The sequence below is a fragment of the Protopterus annectens genome, chromosome 11.part0, assembly GCF_019279795.1.
Source record: "Protopterus annectens isolate FY-2018-M chromosome 11.part0, PAN1.0, whole genome shotgun sequence".
Classification (NCBI taxonomy): domain Eukaryota; kingdom Metazoa; phylum Chordata; order Ceratodontiformes; family Protopteridae; genus Protopterus; species Protopterus annectens.
Genome location: NC_056745.1, coordinates 1,491,163,003 through 1,491,190,739, shown reverse-complemented (window position 1 = coordinate 1,491,190,739; position 27,737 = coordinate 1,491,163,003). Strand labels below are relative to the sequence as shown.

General features: G+C 41.0%; 1 protein-coding gene across 2 annotated transcripts in view; it reads left to right on the top strand.

Moving 5' to 3' along the window:
* Positions 1-27,737, top strand: part of HDAC10 (histone deacetylase 10) — a 680,378-nt gene that overhangs the window by 387,776 nt on the left and 264,865 nt on the right. For both annotated transcript variants that reach the window (XM_044088799.1, XM_044088800.1), the window contains one exon: positions 27,725-27,737. This exon is cut by the window's right edge and continues 77 nt beyond it. In XM_044088799.1, coding sequence (XP_043944734.1) covers positions 27,725-27,737 — 13 coding nt within the window. The remainder of the gene's footprint in view (positions 1-27,724) is intronic.

Here is a 27,737-nt window from a genome sequence, read left to right as displayed (position 1 = left end):
GACCTTTTCCAGGGGTGGCGCCTCACTTTTTCAGTTGTCATGAAAGCTGTGAAGGGCTTTGTGCCTAGACCACCAATTTTCTCCAGTCTGTTTTCTTAGCTGCCTACAGTCTGGGTAAATGAAAGGTGCCCTTAAGCTTTGGAAGATGGCTAGCTGTTATATCATAGGCAGGATATAACCCATATAGCTAAGGCTACAGCAGCATTGATCTAGTCAACATCCAGTGTTATGGAAAGTTTACTCACAGAACTGTACTTTCCTGCAAACCTCCCTGTTTATTGATCATTAATAACAATTTTTATCATTTATGCACTGCAATGTAAGCTATTAATTCTTGAGCCTCATCTTCCTCTAGGATTAGCATCGTTAGCATAGTTATGTGTTCCGTAAATATTTGCATCTGTGCCTTTTCTTGTTTCCCTGTTCCTCTGCTTTATACGGATTTTCATACAATTTCTAAAATATCTCTAAAACATCTAGAGTTGTTTTTCTTGTCATGGGCTGCCTAACTGTTGCCCAAGTCATTATGCTAATAGATTTTGTGCTGTGGAGTTGTTATAAAAACACTTGTGTAACAGCAATTCATATCTCTTTCTCGCTTTCTTTTTTTTCTACCATATTTGTAAATTCCATTTTCATTTTATCGCGCTCCTTAGCTCTCCCTTCTGATGAAAATGCTATCTTCTCTAATACCTTGAATCATTGAATCATGCCCACTACCCGTTCCTTAAGTTTCTGTCTTTTTAACAAATAAGTAGGAAAATGATATTGCCTTATTTTTACTTTGTTATCCTACATCTTTATCAGTACATGTCCTGAAATAGTCATTGGATGTGTTTCAAAGATTTCAAGTGAATACCCATACTGCCGTGAAATATAATTTCTATCCAGTCTAAACCGGTTATTGTACCTTGGGAAATAATAGGTAAAGCCTCCCTCAGATTCTGGTAGCGAGTTCACATTTTATTTTCCAAATATTTTCATATATTTCTTCAGAAATCTACCCTCTCTAGTTATAGTCTCCATTCTCGGTCCCCAGTACACCCCACTTTTGTAGAATAGGTTTCATTCCCCATCCATGAATAATATTCCCTTCTGGAATATGATTATTTCTTCCATAATTTTATTAAGGTCCTTAATATTAGTTTTAGCTGGAATTTAAATAAATGACAGAGTGGTCTTCCTTCTCTGCCAGTGACCCCTTATTGCTATAAATCTTCAATTATCTTTTTTCTTTACTTCTGTCTCATTTGAATCCCCTCTCACAACCAGTATTATTACCCTTGTTTTTCTTGTCCCTGATATTCTGCTGAAAATCCATTCTGAAATCCTTTCTTTGCCAAATTCACATGATCATTTCTATCTGAGTGTGTCTCCTGTAACATTGCTGTTTACAGCCTGTATGTCATAATGTAATCTGGTACTCTTCACTTCTTGCGATATCTACAATGCCATTTACATTTCATGATATAATTGATAAGGCAGTCTTGCTGATAACACTCTATGACTTTCACATTTATTTATTATTTATTTATTTACATTTGATTACCGGGAATGTCCGACTGGAGCGAGGTCCATTTACAATGGAGGCCTGGGGAGAAAAGCTCCACATCTAACAAGTACAATGGTTGCTATATAGAAAAAAAAGTACATATAATATAATGTAATACAATGCAATAAAAATATATAACAAAGTATATATTATACGATGCAGTCATACAGGTATATACAGTAGTTTATTCTATGCAAGCTAATGCTAGCATGGTTTACTCAGAGTTAGCTTTTGGTGGGAGTGAAAAATGCTCACTATCAACTTATGCAGTGAAGGAGATACTCACAAGAACATAATATGCAGAATATATAATTGTTATGTGTAGACGTTGTTGGATTAGAGTGTTTTTAGTACAATATTGTAGGGATAGAAGTGAGTGAGGAAAAGGGGACAGTTCGAGTGGGGAGAAGAGGATATCTAAGTGATGCCAGGACTGTGTGAGGTGTAAAAGGGGATAGTGAGAGTGGGGAGAAGAGGAGGATATCTAAGTGATGCCAGGACTGTGTGAGGTGTAAAAGGGGATAGTGAGAGTGGGGAGAAGAGGAGGATATCTAAGTAATGCCAGGACTGTGTGAGGTGTAAAAGGGGATAGTGAGAGTGGGGAGAAGAGGAGGATATCTAAGTGATGCCAGGACTGTGTGAGGTGTAAAAGGGGATAGTGAGAGTGGGGAGAAGAGGAGGATATCTAAGTGATGCCAGGACTGTGTGAGGTGTAAAAGGGGATAGTGAGAGTGGGGAGAAGAGGAGGATATCTGAGTGATGCCAGGACTGTGTGAGGTGTAAAAGGGGATAGTGAGAGTGGGGAGAAGAGGAGGATATCTGAGTGATGACAGGACTGTGTGAGGTGTAAAAGGGGATAGTGAGAGTGGGGAGAAGAGGAGGATATCTGAGTGATGCCAGGACTGTGTGAGGTGTAAAAGGGGATAGTGAGAGTGGGGAGAAGAGGAGGATATCTGAGTGATGCCAGGACTGTGTGAAGTCTAAAAGGGGATAGTGAGAGTGGGGAGAAGAGGAGGATATCTAAGTCATGCCAGGACTGTGTGAGTTGTAAAAGGGGATAGTGGGAGTGGGAAGAAGAGGAGGATATCTAAGTGATGCCATGACTGTGTGAGGTGTAAAAGGGGATAGTGAGAGTGTGGAGAAGAGGAGGATATCTAAGTGATGCAAGTACATCGCCAGGACTGTGTGAGGCGTGCCTTGTGCGACTGAATAGTGATATAGGACAGTGGGGGGAAGAGGAGGATATCTAAGTGATGCAAGGATATCACATCACCAGGACTGTGTGAGCTGTGCCTTAAGTGACTGAATAGTGGTATGGGACAGTGGGGAGAAGAGGAGGATATCTAAAGTGATGCCAGGACCATGTGAGGTGTGCCTTGTGTGACTGAATAGTGATATGGGACAGTGGGGAGAAGAGGAGGATATCTAAGTGATGCCAGGACATCACCAGGACTGTGTGAGGTGTCCCTTGTATGACTGAATAGTGATATGGGACAGTGGGGAGAAGAGGAGGATATCTAAGTGATGCAAGGACCGTGTGAGGTGTGCCTTGTGTGACTAAATAGTGATATGGGACAGTGGGGGGAAGAGGAGGATATCTAAGTGATGCAAGGACATTGCCAGGACCGTGTGAGGTGTGCCTTGTGTGACTGAATAGTGATATGGGACAGCGGGGAGAAGAGGAGGATTTCTAAGTGATGCCAGGACATCACCAGGACCGTGTGAGGTGTGCCTTGTGTGACTGAATAGTGATATGGGACAGTGGGGAGAAGAGGAGGATATCTAAGTGATGCAAGGACCATGTGAGGTGTGCCTTGTGTGACTGAATAGTGATATGGGACAGTGGGGAGAAGAGGAGGATATCTAAGTGATGCAAGGACCGTGCGAGGTGTGCCTTAAGTGACTGAATAGTGATATGGGGCAGTGGGGAGAAGAGGGGGATATCTAAGTGATGCCAGGACATCACCAGGACCGTGTGAGGTGTGCCTTAAGTGACTGAATAGTGATATGGGACAGTGGGGAGAAGAGGACGATATCTAAGCGATGCAAGGACATCGCCAGGACCGTGTGAGGTGTGCCTTGTGTGACTGAATAGTGATATGGGACAGTGGGGAGAAGAGGAGGATATCTAAGTGATGCAAGGATATTTATTTATTTAATTATTTAAATTTCTTGACAGGGAGTGTCCGACTGGACGTGGGTCCATTTTCAGTGGAGGCCCGGGGAGAAAAGCTCCACAGTAAAATAAACAGACAGTAGTTACATTGGATTACATAGTGATTAACAATTTAACATAGAAATTACTTACAACATATTTACTGATGAAGAACATAGTACATCAGCAGACAACTAGAATCTTTATCTGTGAAGTACATAACAGGCATTAACAAATGTAACAATGAGAAGTTCCTGCTGTATAATAAGTACTAGGCTTATGAGCATCTGAGCTTGCTATCATCAAGGTAGTTAGTGGAGGTGAAAGAAAGGTAGTAGTTGGATGGGGTGGATGATATTAGAGTGGGAGTTGCAAGGGCATAGCCAGCATGTTTTTAGGTGTGCTTTTAATAAAGTTTTGAAGTTGGTGCATGATGGTACGGAGGTAATTGTGGGTGGGAGTGAGTTCCATAATTTGGCTATGGCGCAAGAGAATAGTGCTTCACCAGCAGAGTTATTGGCTTTATTGATCTGCAAGTGATTTTTGTTGCTGGATCTTAGTGGTCTGGTGGTGCGATAGGGTTGGAGTAGATTCTGGAGGGATGGGACATTTAGTGGATGGTTTACTAGTTTGTGGGTGAGTGAGAGTTGATACCACTGAAGGAGGTGAGGGAGTTCAAACCAGCCCAGTTCAGCAAGTGAGAGACAGTGGTGACTACGGTAGTATGCCCCTGTGGCGAATTTTGCGATTTTGTTGTAGCAGGTCTCTAGCTTGTTTAGATCACATTGCCTTAGGTTGGTATATACTGGAGAGGCATAAAGTAGGGTGGAGATAAGGTGGGAATTTGCTATTGAAATCTTTGCTGCTTTGGTGAGAAATTGTTTATTTCTGTATAATGCTCCCAGTTTTTTGTGGACTTTTTTTATGGTCATGGATATGTGAATGTCAAATTTTAGTTTATTGTCTATTTCCACTCCTAGCAATTTGGTGTGTTCAGTTGGGTATATAGTGGTGTTGTCTTTTGCTGTGATGTTAAAGTGAGAGTTGTTTTGAGTATGTTTGGCAGGTTGGAAGATGAGTAGTTTAGTTTTGTTTGGGTTGAGTATTAACTGGGCATCGGATAACCATGTTTCAACAGAGGAAAAGGCTTCCTGTGTGACTTTTTGCAGTTTGGGTAGGGACTGGGTTGAGCAGATGATGGTAGAGTCATCTGCGTATTGGATGAGTGTGCCATGTTTTGTGGCAGAGGCTAGATTATTGGTGTAAACAGAGAAAAGTAGGGGTCCAAGGATGGATCCTTGGGGAACCCCTATGGAGACAAGTAGTTGGGGAGATATGTCATTCTGCCATACAACGGATTGTTGGCGGTCAGACAGGTAACTCTGAAACCAGTTGGTGACTGATTGTGAGAAGGATAGGTTATTGAGGACAGAGATAAGTTGTTTGTGTGGGACCATGTCAAATGCTTTAGATAGGTCTAGGAAAGTAGCAGAGGAGAGATAGCCATTGTTTTTATGCTGAAGGATAGTGTTTGTAAAGGAGAGTAAGGCAGTGGTGGTGCTATGGTTTGGTCGGAAACCATGCTGAGTACTGGAAAGGAGGTTGTTAGTAAGGAGGTAGTGTGAGACCTGAGAGTGTATGCATCTCTCTAGTATTTTGGAGAGTGGAGAGAGAATAGCTATGGGGTAATTGGTTAGTTCTGCAGAGGGTCCGCCTTTGTGGAGGGAATTATATGTGAGACTTTCCACAATGTGGGAACGTAACTTTCTGACAGAGATCGGTTAATCAAGATGGATACTGGGTAGGCCAGAGCATCAGCTGCGATTTGTAGGTATTCACTTGGGAGGTTGTCTGCTGCTAATTTGGTGGGTTTAAGTTTAGTGAAGAGTGTTTTTAGGTTGGAGGTAGGTACAGGAGAAAAGAGAAGGCAGTGGGGAGATTACTAGCTCAAGGTGTGGGTTGCAGGGGACGCGGTTGTGTTGTTTAGCTAGTGATAGTATGGTTTGGGTGAAGTGTGTGTTGAATGAGGAAGCAATATTTTCTGAGGAGTGAGGGATGTTAGGGGGGGGGGTACTGACTTTACCTGGGTGGAGGATGGAGTTCATGGAGGACCAGAACTGTTTGGGGCTGTATTGTGAGGAGTCTAGGGCAGACTGGTAGTATTGGAATTTGTCCCGTTTTATTAACTTTTTGACTCTATTGCGTAGTTCTAGGAATTTCTGTCTAGTTGAGGGGGTTTTGGTTTTGCGCCAGTGCTCCCAGGCTTTATCCCTGTTTTTCATTTCTGACTTAGTGGTTTTCTGTAGCCATGGGGAGGGTTGTGCTTTGGTTCTGGAAAATCTTATGGGGGCATGGTAATTAAGGATGTTCAGGAAGGTAGTATTAAAAGATTCAACTGCGTCATCTAGACTGAGGTACTTTAAAGCATGCCAGTTACATTCTTTGAGGGATGAGATGAATGTGAGTGGGTTAAAGTTTATTTTTTACGTATTTGACGATAGATGACAGGTTTAGCTTGGTACAGGTATTTTTGAGTAGGAATGTTGGGGAGTGATCACTGAGGCTATCTGATAAGCAGCCTGTTATATATGACTGGGGGTTCTTACTGACTAGTATCCAATCCAGGGTAGAGTGCTTGCTGGAGTTTTTATTTATCCTTGTTGGTGACTGGACTAGTTGGGTGAAGCCATGAAGGTGTACATGATGGGTTGGATTGTTGCCAGAACAGGATTGCCAGTCAATATTGAAATCACCTAAGATGATAGTTTCTTGGGGGAGATGGTGGGTAGACCAGCTGAGGAGGTTTTCTTGTGGAGGGATGTTTTGGCCAGGTGGGAAGTAGCATCCAATTATGTTGATGGTTTTGTTTCGGTTAATTTTGAGGTTGGTATATATTATTTCTTCATTGCCTATTTGTGGAGCTGATGATTTTAAGATCTGGATGTTTACATGTTGTTTAAATATTATAGCTACACCACCTCCTTTTTTGTTTACTCTTAGTATGCCGTAACCTGTAGGGAGTATTTGCTCACTGGTAATGTGAGGTTTTAGCCAGGTTTCTGTCAGGACGACTATATCTGGGGAGTATAAGTCTATGGTGGCATGGAGTTCATGGACTTTGTTGGATATACTTCTAATATTTAGGCTTAGTAGAAGGAAGTCACTTGGCTTTCTATTGGCTGCAATATGGGAGAAGTTGTGGTTTCTAGTCTGATTATGAGGATTGGGGTTGGAGATGGTAGGGCCAGGGTTGGGGTGGATGTCTCCACTTAGGGCTAGTTTTGATATGCATGAGATTATTAGTTTTCTCAGTTTTTGAATGTGTTTGTTTATAAGGGAAATTTTATGATTGTTCTCTGTGGGTAATAGGTATGGTGGGAGGGTTACTATGTTAAGTTGATATCACATCGCCAGGACTGTGTGAGGTGTGCCTTAAGTGACTGAATAGTGATATGGGACAGTGGGGAGAAGAGGAGGATATCTAAGTGATGCCAGGACCGTGTGAGGTGTGCCTTGTGTGACTGAATAGTGATATGGGACAGTGGGGAGAAGAGGAGGATTTCTAAGTGATGCAAGGACATCGCCAGGACTGTGTGAGGTGTGCCTTGTGTGACTGAATAGTGATATGGGACAGTTGGGAGAAGAGGAGGATATCTAAGTGATGCAAGGACATCGCCAGGACTGTGTGAGGTGTGCCTTGTGTGACTGAATAGTGATATGGGACAGTGGGGAGAAGAGGACGATATCTAAGCGATACAAGGACATCACCAGGACTGTGTGAGGTGTGCCTGGTGTGACTGAATAGTGATATGGGACAGTGGGGAGAAGAGGAGGATATCTAAGTGATGCAAGGACCATGTGAGGTGTGCCTTGTGTGACTGAATAGTGATATGGGACAGTGGGGAGAAGAGGAGGATATCTAAGTGATGCCAGGACATCGCCAGGACCGTGTGAAGTGTGCCTTGTGTGACTGAATGGTGATATGGGACAGTGGGGAGAAGAGGAGGATAGCTAAGTGATGCAAGGACATCACCAGGACTGTGTGAGGTGTGCCTTGTGTGACTGAATAGTGATATGGGACAGTGGGGAGAAGAGGATATCCAAGTAATGCCAGGACATCACCAGGACTGTGTGAGGTGTGCCTTGTGTGACTGAATAGTGATATGGGACAGTGGGGAGAAGAGGAGGATAGCTAAGTGATGCAAGGACATCGCCAGGACTGTGTGAGGTGTGCCTTGTGTGACTGAATAGTGATATGGGACAGTGGGGAGAAGAGGAGGATTTCTAAGTGATGCCAGGACATCGCCAGGACTGTGTGAGGTGTGCCTTGTGTGACTGAATAGTGATATGGGACAGTGGGGAGAAGAGGATATCTAAGTGATGCCAGGACATCGCCAGGACCGTGTGAGGTGTGCCTTGTGTGACTGAATAGTGATATGGGACAGTGGGGAGAAGAGGAGGATATCCAAGTGATGCCAGGACATCACCAGGACTGTGTGAGGTGTGCCTTGTGTGACTGAATAGTGATGTGGGACAGTAGGGAGAAGAGGAGGATATCTAAGTGATGCCAGGACATCGCTAGGACCGTGTGAGCTGTGCCTTGTGTGACTGAACAGTGATATGGGACAGTGGGGAGAAGAGGAGGATATCTAAGTGATGCCAGGACCGTGTGAGGTGTAAAAGGGGATAGTGAGAGTGGGGAGAAGAGGATGATATCTAAGTGATGGCAGGACTGTGTGAGGTGTAAAAGGGGATAGTGAGAGTGGGGAGAAGAGGAGGATATCTAAGTGATGCCAGGACTGTGTGAGGTGTGCCTTGTGTGACTGAATAGTGATATGGGACAGTGGGGAGAAGAGGAGGATATGTAAGTGATGCAAGGACATCACCAGGACTGTGTGAGTTGTGTCTTATGTGACTGAATGGTGATATGGGACAGTGGGGGGAAGAGGAGGATATGTAAGTGATGCAAGGACATCGCCAGGACCGTGTGAGGTGTGCCTTGTGTGACTGAATAGTGATATGGGACAGTGGGGAGAAGAGGAGGATATGTAAGTGATGCAAGGACATCGCCAGGACCGTGTGAGGTGTGCCTTGTGTGACTGAATAGTGATATGGGACAGTGGGGAGAAGAGGAGGATATCTAAGTGATGCATGGACATCGCCAGGACCATGTGAGGTGTGCCTTGAGTGACTGTTTGAATAGTGATATGGAAGGAGCTGTGGAGATATTTTGGGGGAGGGTATTCCATTTCTTAGTGATGGTATAGTAGAAGAGACCTTTCCCTGCAGTATTATTAGCTCTGGACACACAGAGTAGGGTTTTGCTTGATGACCTCAGGGGATGGTTTGCTATGTATTGGTTTAGTAGTTGAGTTAAGACTGGGGCTTTGTAGAGATTATTTAGTGTGTTGTAGATGAGCACTAGTTGGTGGTAGCTAATTAATTGTGGGGGTTCTAGCCACTGTAGCTCTTTTAAGGCAAGACAGTGATGATTTCTAAATGTGGAGTTATTTGTGAATTTTGCAGTTTTATTGTAACATGCTTCTAGTTTGTCCATATCTGTTTTCCTGATGTGGGTTAGGATTGTGGAAGCGTACATTAGGGTAGGCAGTAGGTGTGTCTACATTACATATTTTTGAATATATGTTTCCAAATTGCAACCTATTTGCACATATTAATGCTTGGCAGGATATATGCAGTTGCACTTTCTTATCTCTGTGTGAACCTTTCATATTTTTCTAGACTTTTCACTTTAGTATAAACACCCAAAAAGGAAACAAAAAATGTACATTTGCATTTTTAACCCCTCAACCTGTTTTAGCTTGGAATAAATGAACAAAACTGTATCTGCCTCTAAAAAAGGGAAATTACCCCCTCCATGCACAGGCATTTGTGCCAAAACTGCAGCTACACCAACATGCTTTGCCTAATTTAAAGCTAGGTTTAATCATGATAGAAGTGCATGTTAGAGCCTGTGTTCCCTTAGGCACCGAAAGCATCCATTCTTGTCCAATATCTGTTTCCATCCCAGATGTGAAAAATAATTTGCATGCTCTTATTTAACCGATTGTTAGGCTTAGGGGCACTAGCTACCCTTAAATGTATAAAAAGGTGGTGCAGTGATGCATTTAATACTGAAGTGGTAAATGCTGCTGTGACTGCATCTAGTTGCAAAATTATTCTCCATGTGTTAGACTTTACTTATTTTCACTGAACAACTTGCCAGTTCTCCTTTAAGTACTAATTATAGTGTTTCTTATGCAAATGTCTCGGTGTTCATGCTTCAGACATTTCCTGATTAATCTTTATTCATTTTGAAGTATAATACTATGGTTCCACATGGCATTAATTGTGAAATTAATTGGCAATATCTGATTGAATTAGTTTATTGCTGTTTTTAATTGTTTTATTAGTTATGGGTATTTAGGGGAATGTTTTGCTACTTTATTTTATACTTCTTGAAGACTGGTTAAGTCGAGGCACTAAAGAAGAATAATTATTTTGGATCCTGTTTCCTGCCTGTGTGTGGTATTTGTACTTGTGTTTTGCTATTTGGTGGTTTTGCATATATGACGACGGATCCTTCCTTCAACATTCCCCGGATCTTTAGAGAAGACAATTCTTTACCTGGTGGTCCACGTTTACAGTCTAATTCTCAAGATACTAAGGACAGCTTTCTTTTACAGCCCTCAGCAGGTAATGGTCAGACTGCTCCTTGTGGTACTGGGTTGAACCCTGCTGGCTCTAGTACTTCATGTAGTAATGCTTCTAACTCTAGTTTTGGGGGAGAAAGTATGCTGTTTTTTTTGAATCGTTTAATTCAAGCTAGAACCTATAGAATGAATAATCCGTTCTCATCTGTGGGAGGAACTAAGACTGGCTTTCTTCCTGTTGATGCACAAACTATATTAGACAAACTTGAGCATTTATTGAACAAAGAGACTAAATGTTATTTCAATATTTTGGGTCTACAATGCTACAAAGACTTGGTTATTTCCCCAAGAGGGCTTTGTGCTTTCAAATCACCCTCTATACCATTTGATGTTAGTGATAGCATGGAGAAGGTTTTCAGAGATCGTTGGCTTAGTGCTGCACATAATTGTGTGATGGAGTGGGTGATGACTGTGATTGAACGAGATTGTATTAAACAAAAGAAACTTAAAGAACAAATCAAACAGGCTCATTTAGCGCTTACTGAAAAGGTGGGGGCTGTGCAACTGATAATTTGTTGGTGACTATAAATGATAAATTAAAGAAGCTAGTCAGATATTGTTGAACAAAAAACTAATAAAATCAACAGAGATGTCCGTGATTATAATGGCGGGTGGGCCTTTCTTTGGAACTCCAATCGCAAAGCTTTAAAGACGGGATCCTTCACACGTCAGAAGGAAGGTTTCAAAAAGAATGCTACAGTATCTTTTGCCTCTTCTGAGGGTTCATCATTTACTACGGACTCGGAGAATGATTCCAGATCTTTTCCGTCTTTACCACCAGCTCAACAGCCAGAGGCATTTCAGCAACGGTTTCGACAACGACAGGGAGAAGAAGAAAGGAATTGCAATTGAAAAAGAGGGTATACTGCGCCTTTGCCGGCAGGTGAAGGACAATTTAAGCAGAACGATAAACGTAGTAAATGGCAGTAATGCTGCTGTTGTACCTGAGCCATCATTGGTTGTGAATTTATCTGGATGTTTGACTAATGAACAGTTAGGGATATTAAATTTGGGTTTAAAATTTGTCCCCACTGTTCTACCATCTTGGCATGTCATAGAACAAAAACTTTTCAGACTATCACGAAAATTGCAATTAAAGTGCCATTTTGACCAGAATGTGAATGATGATAGTTTGTCTGATGATGAATATTTTTCTTGTAATTCTGATAGCTTGCCTTTTATTGAAACTCGGAGTGATGCTGGTTTTAATGCATACTGTGTACTTAATACATCTAATATTAAATACAGAAGTGATTTTATACCGGCTTTTAGTAACGAAAGTGTTAAAAACTTTATGGCCATGGTACGTTTTGCACTAAACAAATTTACTGTGATTTTAGTCAGCGTACGTCTCTGGTATGTTATAATCTAACCAAATGTGAATGGTTAGCACTAAAAGAATTTGCTCAAAGTAAACATCTGATTGTGAAGCCATCAGATAAAGGTAATAAAATTGTGATTTTACACTACAGGCAATATCTTGAAATGTGTTACACAAATTTACATGACATGGATGTCTATAAAGTTGTTGATATTCAAACTTATTATGGGGCACATCAAGAATATTCAGTACTGATAGATAAAGGCCAGCGTCTAGGATATCTGACTAAGGAAGATGTGAATAAAAAGTTGAACATAGATAAATGTACTATGGCAACTTTTTATTGTCTGCCGAAGTTACACAAGAGTGGGGTTAACCCACCAGGCAGGCCTATAGTGGCTGCTACAAATGACTTTTTACATAATATTGGCATTGTTCTACATGATTTTCTTTTGCTGTATGTTCAGCAGTTGGATTCTTACATCAAGGACACTTTTGATTTTCTTAACAAAATCTCTTCTAATAATTGGAATTCTAGTATGTATTGGGTGACCCTTGATGTTAGAAGCCTATATACAAATATTAATTATAGGAATGGTATTACTGCTTTACAATCTATGTTAGAGGAACGTCCATTGTCAAACTATATTATTGAATGGATAGAATTCAGTTTGAATAATAATTACTTCTCTTTCAATAATCGGATTTTCCATCAGCTGTAGGGCACAGCTATGGGGGCACCTTTTGCTCCTACTTATGCTAACATATTTATGGCCTTTTTTGAAAAGAAGTATATTTATCAACTTGTATTCTATAAGAAGTATGTTAAAAATATTATAGATACATAGACAATCTCATTTTTTATGTCATGGAGGCATTGAAAAGGTTGAGAGCTTTATTAATGATCTACAGTGTAATGAATTTAATTTGTTTTTTGATGGCTTACAATTTGGACAGACAGCTGATTTTTTAGATGTACATTTGGTAGGTACTAACACTGGTCAAATTCTTACCTCAGTGTTTAGGAAATTTCATGATGGGGGCAATTTCTACATGACTCTAGTTTTCATCCCAGTCATTTAATTAATTCCCTACCATATGGGGAATTATTACGTTTATGTAGAATTTGTAATAATACAGCAGATTTATTAAAAGCTATTACTTCTACCTCACATATGTTTTTGGATAGGGGGTATTCATTACCTATCATTTTGGATGCTTTAGATAAAATCAGTGAAAATTATGTATCTAATGCTGATAAATGTAAAGACAACAGATGTATGCATTACCAAAAGAATATTCAGTCACAAAATAATTTTTATATAGTTATGCTATACAATATTTTGAATGAACAGATGCAAGAACAAATTAGATACTATTGGAAATTTTTATTAAGGGATGGAAAGTTAAATAAGTTATTGAATGGATGTCCTGTTTTCTCTTATAAGAAAGGTGTCAGTATAGCGGATAAACTCGTTAAATCTTATTTTATTGCCCCTATAGAAAGTTTAGTAAATAACCCGTTGCTTAAGGATACTTTTCCTTGTGGGAAATGTAACATTTGTGATTTGCTTGTACAAACATTTTATAAACTGTAACCTGTGGAACTTGTTTAACTTGCTTACTTATGTAATCTCTGCAAATAGTCTGTTTGTAATATGTAATGCTGGTATTATGTAATGCTGTATCTGCTTACCCTTGGAGCTTTTCTCCCCGGGCCTCCGCTGAAAACGGACATGCATCCAGTTGGACTATCCCAGTCAACAAATGTAAAGTAAAATAAAATAAAATAAAATAAAAATAAACTGAGTAATAAGAATTTTACAGTGGTAGGAAATTTTTCATGTACTACTACAGGTATTATTTATGCTTTACGTTGTCCATGTAATTTAATATACATTGGGGAGACTAAAAGAATGTTTAAACATCGATTGCAGGAACATGTCAGAGACATAAAGAAATGTAAAGTGGAATGTTCCATTGCAGTGCATTTTATGCAGTATCATAAAAGTGATTATAAGTTGCTACAAGCTACTATTTTAGATACAGTTTTTGTTAAATTAGGAGATGATGAAATGTTAAAGAATAAATTACTATTTAAGGAATCTTTATTCATTTTGAAGTATAATACTATGGTTCCACATGGCCTTAATTGTGAAATTAATTGGAAATATCTGATTTAATTAGTTTATTGCTGTTTTTAATTGTTTTATTAGGTATGGGTATTTAGGGGAATGTTTTGCTACTTTATTTTATTTGCTACTTTATTTTATACTTCTTGAAGACTGGTTAAGTCGAGGCGCTAAAGAAGAATAAATATTTTGGATCCTGTTTCCTGCCTGTGTGTGGTATTTCTACTTGTGTTTTGCTATCTGGTGGTTTTGCATTTCCTGATTAATTGCCTGCATGAGTAGACAGATTCTCTCCAGCTACAGAGCTTAGTTGGTGGAGAGAAAACAAAACGGTTAATAGTTTTGCAAATGCATGAACTTGCTCTTCTCAAATACTGGGGAACTATCATTTACATGCTTGCCATTGCCATTTTTTAGTCTGTTTTGCTCGGAAAAAGAAAGAAAAACTTTTACCCTTGTCTGCAGCACAAACCAAGAATATCAATTGACATCTCCCACCTGTATAACACCAGGGAAAACTACCATAATTTACACACATGATCAATACACTTCCACACCAGTGGGAAGCATTGAGCTGCCTGTTGGTCCAGTTTTGTGAGGTTTCAGCCAGCAACTTGTAGTTTATTGGTCGTTTTGGGCCAGTTCCTAGCTTCTTTCAGCCCCCTGATATAAAAAACGCTAAACGCGCGTTTTTGGCTTGTACCTACTCAGCACAAGATCCTCGTGGTGGCCAGCAGAGTAATCCAAGCTTCAGAGAGCTGAAAAAGCGACTTTACCTGATATAAGTATTTTTTTGTGGCTTTCCACTTCTATTTATCTTGCTACTGTATTTTCGCCTGTTTGCTGATACATTGCTACTGTTTTATTCTGCATTTATTCTGATATTGCACTTGTTTCTCAGTTTGTTACTTTAAATATCTGTAACTGTTGCAAATTGTTTGTGTAGGCTGTGATAGCATTTATAGCATTTATAAGTGTTTACTGTATCTATTCAGCTTGTCTCTTGGAAAAAAAAAAAATATCTCTTGTTTTCAGACCTTGCTAAGCTAGATTAGTCCAGTTTCAGAGCTTGCTGATCCCTGGACTTTGTTTGCAGTTCCTGTTACTGATTCTTTACCTAATTTGGGAAGGAGGAAGTTCCTTTGCTATCCAGTGGGAGTGGGAAGCATTGAGCTGCCTGTTGGTCCAGTTTTGTGAGGTTTCAGCCAGCAACTTGTAGTTTATTGGTCGTTTGGGCCAGTTCCTAGCTTCTTTCAGCCCCTGATATAAAAGATTTAGCTGAGCTGCTACTGTTGCACACTAGGGCAGCCGGTTAAGCAGAGTTAAACTATTAGGGCTACCTAAATTACACTCTTCAAATTTTCCCTTAAAACTACCTTCCTCGAACTATACTACTGATCTAATCAGCGTATCCTATAACTAAAAGATCATCTCTACTTGACTCCAAGTAGACTATTCTCTATCTGTTAAACCTAGCACTTGCTCCTACAGTACTTATTACCTTGATACGGCACTCTTGTCATAGATAGTACCCCAAAAGGCAAACCCCATTTCTGTCACCCACGCCCCCGGAATCTTTTTCAAAGTTTTTGTCTATTCCTTCTAGCATGTCGACGGATCAGTTGCTAGTGTCCTCTCCTGCTCAGCTGGTGAACCTGGGAATTTTGAGGCAATGTTACAATTGCCTCATGTACACAGACAACCCTCTCCTCCTCCCACAAAACACAAATACATGCGAGAGATGCAACTATACGGCCAAACTGGAGGCTGAGCTCTCTCAACATAGGACTGGCAAGACCAGTCAGGAGGAGAAGGTTACCACACACACTATAGACCCAGTCTCACATAGTACCATCACAACCTCAAATCATACACATAAACACACAAAGACATACTCGGAGGCTCTGAACAAAAATCTACCAAAACAGCAGAGGCCACCTAAGCAGACACCCAAACAACCACCACCTCAGAACACAGCACCTGCAACACATAGACCTCACAGTCAGAGTGTCAAACAGTCACAGCCCTTAAGGCCAAACACAATGCCAGACACACTAGTCATTGGTGACTCCATAGTCAGACACACTGACGTTCCGCTCACCAGACTGAGTAAGGAGAAGGTCACAGTAAGCTGCCTGTCGGAATCGCCACATAATGCAAGCACTCAGGTCTCTCAACAGCAGGTACAAATATGACTCAGTCATTGTCCATGCTGGTGTGAACGACCTCCTTGGACTACATGAAAAGAGACATTGAGGAGCTCTCTGATTATGTAGCCCAGGCAGGTATGACCCTGACCTTGAGCAGTATCCTACCTTCACCAAGAATGATGCCACAATACAGAGATAAGATGATCAGCTTTAACAATTGGCTTAACCACTGGTGTCATTCAAAGGGGATCCAGTGTCTGTCTGCCTGGGATGACATGCTGGACAAGCTCGCTGCAACTAAAGGACGGCTTGCACCTGTCACCCCTGGATTCGGATATTGGCAAAGGCTCTTGCCAATAGTGCCTTTTTAGGCAAGGCTCAAATTCTAAACCTACCACCCTAGAACACAAAAAAGGAAAAAACTAAGGGTAATGCTGCTCAATGCCAGAAGTCTAAATCTCAAAATGCATGCACTCGAGGCCCTTCTCAATATGGAGAACATCGATGTCTGTGCTGTGACAGAAACCTGGTTCAAGGCTCCTGAGAGCACCCCAGCACTATCAGGTTTTACCTCATATCATGCCCGCCCCAAAATCCGGACAATACCAAGAAAGGAGGGGTATCCATATTCATCAAGGACACCCACACCTCAAGACTGGTGGCAACGCACGATGCATCGGAGACCATCCAGGTGCAATTAACCATAGGCAAGACTGCTCTGCAAATTGTAGCATGTTACAGGCCACCCTCACAAACTCAGGAACCTCACATGGCCTTCCTGAAAACACTAGAGGGATAAATGTATCACCAAACACCATCATACTAGGTGACTTCAATTACCCTAATATAGACTGGGAACACTACTCAAGCCCAAACACCCTAGCCCAAAAGTTCCTGGAATTCATAAACTCAAATGCCATGGAACAACTAGTCACCATCCCCACAAGAGGAGATAACATACTTGATCTCATCATCACGAACATGGGAGCACAATGTTCAACACCGGAAGTATACCCCTCACTGGTGAGATCAGATCACAAACTAATCTCGCTGGAGGTCCTCATCCCACCCCTACCTGAAATAAAAAAGACCACAGTAAAAGCCGACTTCACACTTCTAAAGACTAGTGTGGTCTCCTTTAAGGCCCAAAACAGTACTCAAGCCGCTGAATCACTCACAAATGCCTTCTACCAGCACCTGCAGGACTGCATGGATAAGGCAATCCCAAGCAAAACAAAGACTGCGCCCACTCTGGTGGACCCCAGCCATAAACAAACTCTACAACAAAAGGAGAAAGCTACTACAAGATAGAGCAAAATCCTTAAAAGGTAAGACACCCTTGATCACTATAAGTAAAAACTAAGAGCTCTCATAAAATCATCCAAAGCAAATTTTGAGAGAAAAATAGCTAAAGACTCAAAAGACAATCATAAGGCATTCTTTAGCTATGTTAGAAACCTGGGAGGAAACTCCCAGATATGCTCAGAACTAGTCAAAAATGATGTGAAGATTACTGATCCTACAGACATTGCCAACATACTGGCTGACAGGTTCAGTGCAAACTTCTCCCCTCCCCAAAAGGAGAGATATCTATACCAAACGATTGCAGCCCCCAAACATTTCCAACTTAAAACTGCTCTCCAAAGCAAAAACACAGCATCCATGGGACCCGACGGTGTCCCCGGCTGTGTGCTCCACGAACTCAATGAGGAATTAAACCCACAACTAGGACAGCTATTTAATCAAAGTCTTACCTCTGGATATGTACCCAGGAGTGGCGCACTGCAACTGTGGTCCCACTTCACAAAGGCGGTGCTTCCACCGACCCTGGAAATTACCGCCTATTAGCTTGACAAGCCTTATCTGCAAAGCCATGGAGAGGATCATAATGGACCTCATAAATAAAGACATAGGAATTTGCAGACCTTGGATCCAACCCAGTTTGGCTTTGTCAAAGGCAGATCATGCCTTTTAAACTTGGTTGACTTTTGAAACAGTCACCAAAGCCATTGATGAGGGAAAGGCAGTCCATACAGCCTACCTGGATCTGGCTAAGGCCTTGATACAATACCTCACTGGTATCATTGAAAAACTCAGCAGCTTAAATGTTAACCCATACATCACAAGATGGGTTGCAAACTGGCTGAGTGACAGAACCCACAGGGTCAGAGTTGCTGGCGCCATGTCAGACTCAAAGCCTGTCACAAGTGGGGTCCCACAGGGCTCAGTCCTGGGCCCACTCTTGTTTGGCATCTACTTTTCCAAGTACAAGCAAACACAGGAGGGTTATGGCTGACAAAGTTTGCAGATGACTGCAAACTGGGAGCCATAGTAGAAAACACATCTGACACAGATATCCTTCAGAAGGGTCTCACAGAAACGGATAACTGGTGCCAGAGCCATGGCCTAAAGTTAAATGCCAAAAATGCATAGTCATACCCTTCGGGAAAAACAAGGTTACCCCTAGCTACCAAATAGGTGGCAATCCACTGAGCACAGAAGAAGTTATCAGGGACTTGGGGACCCAGGTTGATTGTAGTCTGTCATTCGACACCCATGTAGCTAAAGTAGTTAGGAAGACCTTCTACATTGCCCACCTTATCATGAAGGGATTCTCATCTAGATCAAGGGAGGTCATGGTCTCCCTTTACTCATCACTCATCAGACCAATGATTGAGTACAATGCCCAATTCGAATGTATCTGACCCGACACTTGCAGCAGCTGGAGAGACCACAAAAGTTCCTCACCAAAAGGATAAAGGGTCTCAAAATCTGTCCTATGCTGCCCGACTGAAAGAACTCCAGCTCTATTCAGTCGCTTGCTCAGAGGTGACCTTTGCCTAACATACAAGGCCATGTCAAACCCAGATTTGATGAATATGCTTCACCTCAAAAAATCTAGATCCACCAGAGCCACAAGGGCGGGAGACTTAAACCTCGACACGGCTATTAATAGGATGTGCTGGAGGGATAGATTCATCACCCAAAGACTCCCTATGCTGTGGAATAAAATCCCGGTATATGTGAGGCAGAGCAGGCCTTGTTCAAGAGAAATCTTGACCAATGGATGGGAGATCGCAAATATACCCCAGGGATTACCTCAGTGTCACTGCTCGAAAGAGGCACAGCAAAATAATGGGTATAGTTCCCCATACTAACAAAACGATGGGCTAGGCTTGTAAATGCCCTCGGGCAGATAGCCTAGTATGAACCTATGAACCTATGAACACCCCCAGCAGCCCAAGATCACAACATTATACTGCTTATATCCAGCCATTATCTTGTGACAGTGTAAATACCAGATACGTTATAGTCAAGAAAAAGTTTTTTCTTCGGTTAATATCAGTAGCGTAGACTTTAGTCACTGATAAGACTCTACGTTTAACTTACTTCTGCATACTATACAGAAATACTATTTAATGTAACATGCAATTTACATTGTTAAATTTATGCTGCATGTGGTACTTATGGTTACGTGTCCAGTCCTTTTGTTATCTTTCCAAACATTAATGAAGTGGGGATTTTGCTTTAGAGTCTTCCCTCCAATTTAGCACAGTTCTTAAACTTCCATTTTTTAGCCACTTCTTTGTGAAGCACTGTTTTCTTGTCCAAACTGCATGTTATGAAAAAGACACTTGACAATTCTTCCATTTATGTCCTACTGTCACATTATTGCCGGTCTTCCTCCTCATCATCTCGATCACCCATCACCAGTTGATGATTTAAGTACAAGGTATTTCTGATTTTTCCATTCAGCTCCTCGACCTTTTTATGTCACTTGGTCATTTTCCTTTTTAAAAATGGAAGAAGTTATACTGGCAAGTTCTTTCTCTCCTGGCTTTGCTATTGTCAGAGGAATGAGAAACAGAGTACCCTTGACTTTGCTGATTCACTCTTTGCTGGGTAAAATTTTTATTTCCTTCTTAGCCTGTTCTGCATGAAAATGTATTTAATCCTGTAGGAAAATATTCTAAAAAGAACAGGGTATAGCAACTGGAGTCTCACACATGCCCCTTCACATCCTCTGATTACCGGGGTAATCTTGCTTCTCTTCTACTGGTGTATAGGGAATAATCATTTTCCACACTCAGATCTCCCAACTTGTTAATACTTTTCCCTTCTGGCAGTTTTGTCAGGAGCAGCTCTTACTGCTAACGTGACTGCATTTTAACTACAGTAGGTATTGGCTTTTCTCATTGCCAGATTTGGAGCTTTTCTGCTATGGAATACCAGTCTGGTTGCCTTGCCTATTTCTACATTCATAAAGTTAATGCAGTCTTTTCTGTTTGGTTTGTTGGATATAGCTGAAAGTCTTGAGTTTTCTGTCTGTGCTGTCATCTAAATCACGTATTAATTTTTGAAACAGTTCTTGGAAAGCTTCATATTCAGCCACGTTTTCCTTCATTTCGTGGTATGGTCTGCAGTTTTGTCGTGCTACTTTATTGTACTGCATGTAGCCACGTGAATCTTCTTTTGTCCTTTACAGCCGTTTGTCATTTCACTTTATAAAGTCCTCCAGTTTCTCACTCATTTTAAACATCTCTGAATGCATTTAATTTATTTTGTCCCCTTCATTACTGGAAGTCATCTGCTATATAATACACACCGTTGAGAAAAAAAACCTTTATAAGGCACGCAAAGCTTTCAGGTTACACACCCTTTCTCAATGCTTAATACAGGTTAAATCACAAGCAATGATTTAAATAAGAGCCCAATACAATCACATGACCTGCAGCCCAGTAAGTCATATGATCAAAAATTTAACACATTAAAAAACACTAAAAGAAATTTTTTCAACATTTAAAAAAATTATTTAGAAAAAATACATACATATATATATATATATATATATATATATATATATATATATATATATATATATAAATTCTAAGCAGACAATGCATGATACAATATGTACTACAACCAGTATACCCTGTCCATGTACATACATATATCATATAGAATAGAATAAGATATATTCATATTTACTTCATTTCCACTTGGTGTGTTGTATCCTAATTAATATTGGCTTTATGGAGACAGCAGAGTTTAAACCAGGATGGCTATCAGCTGACAGTCTAATGATCCATTCATACTCTCTAATTTCTAAATAGTTTCCTACATCACCACCCCTGTTTGATGCATATACTCTATCTATTACCCTGAATTTAAATGTATGATGTACTCCATGTGCATTAATATGTTTATACACAGCATTGTTCTCACATGCCCTTCTGCTATACCCAGATTGAAATGTGAACTGCTTTTTGTTGAATGACGGCAGACTGTTCCTTACCAAAGTTTTTTTTCTTACTTTCTCGTAGAATTTCTCTTGTTATCTGCAGTTTTCCTTTGCTGATGTCCAGGCAGTATAGTGACTAGCCAGTGCCTGACTTTTACCCAGCTTGTCAGCTTCCACTGACTTCTTTACTTCTCTTTTCTTTATATTTCTGGTAGAGTTCTAGAGAAAATGTACCCATGAGAGTCGCAACTCTCAGCTTTCACTGATTTTTGTTGAATGTGTCTAATTTTGCCATCATATCTCCCATTTTAAATATTAGATTATTTAGTAAAGCACTGAGAATTGAAGTCACTCAGCAATGGCAGACATTTAACTTTTACATTTCTTATTGTTCAGAAAAATGCTGTTTGATGCAATACTTGTTTTTGTGTTAACATTTTAAGGGAATTGGAGTAATATTTAAAAATTCGGGTCTACTTCATGATGTCGAAAGCCGCCAGTATTGAAGCTGATATTGTCGGCACCACAACATCGAAAGCGCAGAACATCGTGCAGTTAAACGAAAATCTCCGTAGGGGAGATTTCCATTTACCTCAATGTAGTGAGGTCTCGGAGTTGGAATATTTAAGTAGGGGGGTTGTGGGGGGTGTAGGGGGCTTGCCCCCTGTCTACGCTAGTTAGTTTTTATTTTTATTTGCTTTTTGTTTTTTAAACGTTATTCGATGTTTTACTACATCAATCACTAGAGGTCGACCTTTAGTGATTCGATGTAGTAAGATTTTGATAACGTGATATAGACGCAAAAATACACCCTGATTTGGGGGCCCTATTAGTTTTGACTTGTCCTGAAATCTTTTTTTTTTTTTTTTTTTTTTATATAAACATCTTTATTAAATTATCATTTATGACATAGACAATCATGCATTTATATAAATAACAAACCATATTGACATATTTTTAGTTGCAAACATTATACATCACTTATAATCTGTCCAGTCATTTTCAGTCAAATATTACATAGCCCATTCAAATCCTGCCTTCTTTTAAACTTCATTCCTCCTCCAATATGTTATTCTGCATGTATTGTTCCTGGGTTTAGGCGCCTAGACAGTGAGACATTTCCCTGTGGTACATTTGACTGGGGACACATGACTGAAGTGACAGTCAGCTGCAGAGAAATATGGCTGTTTGCAAATTCCCTGTGGGCAAAGAGAAGCACATACTGCCATGCTCACAGCTTTAATAACCAAATGGATGGCAGCAGAAGAAGTAATGAGTGTTGTGCTCAGTGTACAGTACATATTTATGTAACTACAACATGTAGAAGTGTGCTACAGCATGAAGGAAATCCTGCAGGCTACTGCAGTCACATTTATGCTCCAGTATGCGTTTTAGGTAATGTTCCCTAGAGACTGTGAAGGGGGTAATGGTCCACACACACCGATTATAATGGTACTGCCCATTGTGCACTGCATTTGTACTGCCACTGACATGCCCTCTGGCCAGTCTGCTGCTGATGCCTGCCATATTGCCTGCTGTCTCATGTTCCCTTGGGGACCATGGACATTGTTTTCCCCCTGTGACTTTGGTTCTTGAAGTTGTGGGCATGGCAACACATTCTTCTCTTTGCCGACAGGGAATTTGCAAACAGCCTTATTTCTCTGCAGCTGACTGTCACTTCAGCCATGTGTCCCCAGTCAAATGTACCACAGGGAAATGTCTCGCTGCCTAGGCGCCTGAACCCATTGTTCCCACAATTTCATTTTTTCTATGTAATTTTCACCTACCCTTTTCTAAAGGTCCCTTTTCCAGTTGTTTTTGAGGGACTGAACATGCTCATATGTACGACATGTTCCAGCAGTGTAATCCAGTAATGCAGTAGACTGTATTATTTGGTCTATTTGCAACCCCAGAAATGCCACCTTTTGAGCATCTCACATGGAGATTGACAAGATTGTCTTCTATGCGGCCCCTGCTTGGGGTGGAGCATATCTACAGGATCAAATATTCTGAGAAAAGTTTACATCTGAGCATCCCGGAAATGTAAATCCAGGGCTAAAATGTCTTCCCCATTCCTGCAGCTGCTGTGCTTATTCTTACCCCATGAGGATTCATGCATGCACCTGTCTTCCACTTCTGCGGGGGGAGGCAAGTGAAGTTTACCCTCAGCACTCACCCTTGACTAGATATCAAGATATCTGTGACACCCAATTCCCAGATGATCAGTGGAGCCTGAGGCAGACCGTTTTGATAATAACTGCTGCATAAATCTGAAAAAATTCATAACCTGTAATATAGGTCATGGTCACTGATCAGAGATACTCCTTACTTGGTACTTATATGATGCCTGTGCACTGGCCCAGCAATCATGGAGCCTCAGTCCTCACCACTAACACCAGTGAGGGGCGTCCACATTGGGAAGGATAACAAATACACACACAGTAAAATACAATTTCCCTTAAGAGCACACAGAGATCACAGTCAGGATGGGGCTGGTGTCTCCCTTTCACTCCAGATCCCCAATAAGACTCCACACTGACACAACTGTAGGGTCCAGATCTCAGCCGAGTGGTCAAGCTGAAACCTCCAGCACCCTCTCTGTCCAACCAGTGTTTCGTGTCCCTGCCCAAGTAGCTGACATACACACAAGATATGAGTCATATACAAACAGACACTCCTGGGGAAGGCTGGCACAGGTTCTCCAGCTATGCCTCTTCTGCCCTGACTATACAGTAGTACCACTTGCCACCAACCACTAATATCAGCTACTAAAAGGCCCTTATCAAAGGGTGTCCAATTATTACTGTGCAATATTATTATCCAAATGGTAATTGTGACGAACAGCAAGGCTTATTTGAAGTGGCTTGGACAGTATCACTATATACATGCAATGTACTCTACAGCTTAAATTATCTCTACATAAAACAGCCACAGTTGAAAGGTTTAAAATATTTAATAATAAATAATAAGAACACAAGACAATACTTCTTACTACACAGTGCTAGTCAAGAGTCCAGAGATTACAGAGAAATGCTTAAAATAATACAGTAGAAAAGTTTTGACATCAATACAGAAAACAGCTAGACTAGACTTACTTTTTCCTATCTAGTTCAGCATTTCAGCATTTACCATAATTTTCTTACATTTAAGAGAACAAGTATGTGGCTTACATTAATATTTACAAATGACAGAATTATCTACAAAATCCTATCTAGCTAGGCTGGCAGCCTTCACAGTTTACTTCCTGGGACTGCTTCCAGGCCCCATTGAGCTGAGTGATTCTTGTCAAGAGAGTATCTCTGGTCACTTTGTGCTAGGGTTTACAGCACAAGGTCTAGATATCAAACACAGGTGTTTTAGGTGGGAGTTTGAGTCATGGATGCAGAACTTGCCCCTTATAAAATAGGGTCTGTAGGCAGCATTGGGCCTAGTCCAGGCCTTTCCCTGGGGTGCAGCTGTTCCATGTCCCCAACACCCAGTGCACATCAGTTAGATGTTGAGTTTTTTGTGATACTGTCCACAAGCACACCCCCACAAGGAGTGGGGAGGAACATTGCTCTCCCTGAAAGTTAGCTTTCTAGAAGGAGTCAGAAGACCCTGAAACTACTGTCACAGAAATGGACAGGTATAAGAAGTCCACCTTAGAAATGGACAGGTATAATGAGTGTACCTCTCATAGTGTCATAGCCTTTGATATTCACCATGATGGGGTGGTAACCAAGTCCAACTCAAGGCTTGGTTTCTGATATACACCCCTTGTTTCCTAGATTTGCCAGCTGGGTTCTCCGAGGCAATTCAAGATGCCATGGAACATCCACTTGGTAGGAATACACGTCCAGATGGAAACTGTTCATAGTTTGTCTGTGTTTCCGCAGTCTTGGAGCTTGCAGGTTATCTTGACTTGTCTCGGTCGCCTGTATGATTTGAGCTCCAGTTGCTCTGTGGTCAAGCTTGTGCCAGCTGTTTCTGCTAAGCTTTGCCTCTCTGTGGTCGTGCTTGTGCCAGCTATTTCTGCTAAGCTTTGTCTCATGTAGCCATGCTTGTGCCAGCTGTTTCTGCTCAGCTTTGTCTCACTGTGGTCATACTTGTCCCAGCTGTTTCTGCTCAGCTTTGTCTCGCTGTGGTCATGCTTGTCCCAGCTATTTGTGCTAAGCTTTGTCTCACTGTGACCATGCCTATGCCAGCTGTTTCTGCTCAGCTTTGTCTTGCTGTGGTCATGCTTATGCCAGCTATTTCTGCTAAGCTTTGTCTAGTGGAGAACAAAGCTGTATTCCATTACAGCCTGGGCAGGAATGTTTTGTATTACATATCAATCCTTTTTTGAAGAACCCCACCCCTTCATAGGATTTAAACTTCATGGTTAACAGGCTTGGCTGTTCAATGTTTGAGCCACTTAGATAACGTCTTTTGCAGTCACTTCATGTGGAAGCCCTTTGTACTAAGGAAATGATTTCTCATTTATCACTCGGAGTACTGAAGTATGCCTTTCTGTACAGTTGCGTGCCGCTAGTGAGCTCAGTCTTACTTTCTTGTTTCCTGCTGTTGGTGGACAACAGTGTGATAGATGGGAAAGTCATCAGCAGACTTGTGATAATGTCTGCAGTCAAGGGAGAGCAGGTTTTCCTAAAATTAAAAGGCACAAGTCTGAGTTGTAAATCATGAGGTTACCACTTTGTGTAAGTGAGAGTGAAGCTGAGAGTGCAGTGTTTTTTTCCCAGTATTTCTGTTGTAGAGCTGATTCACTTCATTTACTGGTGGAAGTCTTACTCAGATTACAGAATGTTGATAGGGCCAAGACCTTGTCGATCAATGCAGGCTAGTGTTTATGGAAGAAGACACTCAAACATCATATAGTTATGCCTGGAGATTAATGCAAAGGACTATTGGGATCTCAAAGAGCAGATGGTACATTTCAGAGATTTTAGATTTTCCCTCAGAGAGGGATTTGCTGATTGATGAATCCATTTCCCCTGATCTCTTGAGATTTGTTCAGATTCTATTCATGAAAGAGGCTGTAGAGTCTGATCCTTATTTAGACTGAGTTCTAGGTTTCTCCTAAGTTTTCAAGGGAATAGAGGACTTGCTCCATCCTTGCCTTGAGCAATGCAGTGGACAAATGTACACATGTACTACTTCAAGTTTTGTGTGATGACTCTCCAGGAGGTCATGTCCCTGCTGACACAGAGCATTTCAGTGGTGCTGCTGGACACCATGGACATCGGCTGGTGTATTAGTGTGTAGAGCTTATCTGTGGGTGTGCCATTTTCAGTACACTGTTCTGCTGCTGCTTAGACTTCGCTCTGCACCTCAGTATTTTCTCAAGTGTTGACAATAGTGGCTGAAGTCTTGTAGTAGAGCCACGTCTGCTAATCTCTTTGGCTGTAAGTGTCCCTTCATCTAGCTGCTGTTGTCTGGTTCCTCAGTAAGTAAGGTATGTACATACATGGTAAGTAAGGTATGTACATACATGGTAAGTAAGGTATGTACATACATGGTAAGTAAGGTACATACATGGTAAGTAAGGTATGTACATACATGGTAAGTAAGGTATGTACATACATGCTAAGTAAGGTATGTACATACATGGTAAGTAAGGTATGTACATACATGGTAAGTAAGGTAAGTACATACATGGTAAGTAAGGTATGTACATACATGGTAAGTAAGGTATGTACATACATGGTAAGTAAGGTATGTACATACATGGTAAGTAAGTACATACATGCTAAGTAAGGTATGTACATACATGGTAAGTAAGGTATGTACATACATGGTAAGTAAGGTAAGTACATACATGGTAAGTAAGGTATGTACATACATGGTAAGTAAGGTATGTACATACATGCTAAGTAAGGTATGTACATACATGGTAAGTAAGGTAAGTACATACATGGTAAGTAAGGTATGTACATACATGGTAAGTAAGGTAAGTACATACATGGTAAGTAAGGTAAGTACATACATGGTAAGTAAGGTAAGTACATACATGGTAAGTAAGGTAAGTACATACATGGTAAGTAAGGTATGTACATACATGGTAAGTAAGGTAAGTACATACATGGTAAGTAAGGTATGTACATACATGGTAAGTAAGGTAAGTACATACATGTACTGCATCAGCAGGCATTAGATTGTCAGTATTTTCCAGGTTTGCAGAAATTGTGCTTGATTGGTGGTTGGAACAAACTAGTGGGCTTAGGTTAGGTGCACCCTTTTGTGACACATGATGTCACAGTAAGTGATGGCTTTGGGACCACTTGCTTCTGTGAATGACAATGTCAGAGAAAAACAATGCTGAACTGAATGGAAAGAGAGGGTAAATTGAATCATGGACTCACGAAGGAGGGCCCCTCACAGACCAACTGATGCGGTCATTCATGTATTTATTTCATATTGTACTTGTAACATTTTTTTCATTAAGAGAAGTATAACAAGATTTCTCTTTCTCTTTATTTTTAGGGTGAAATGTGTG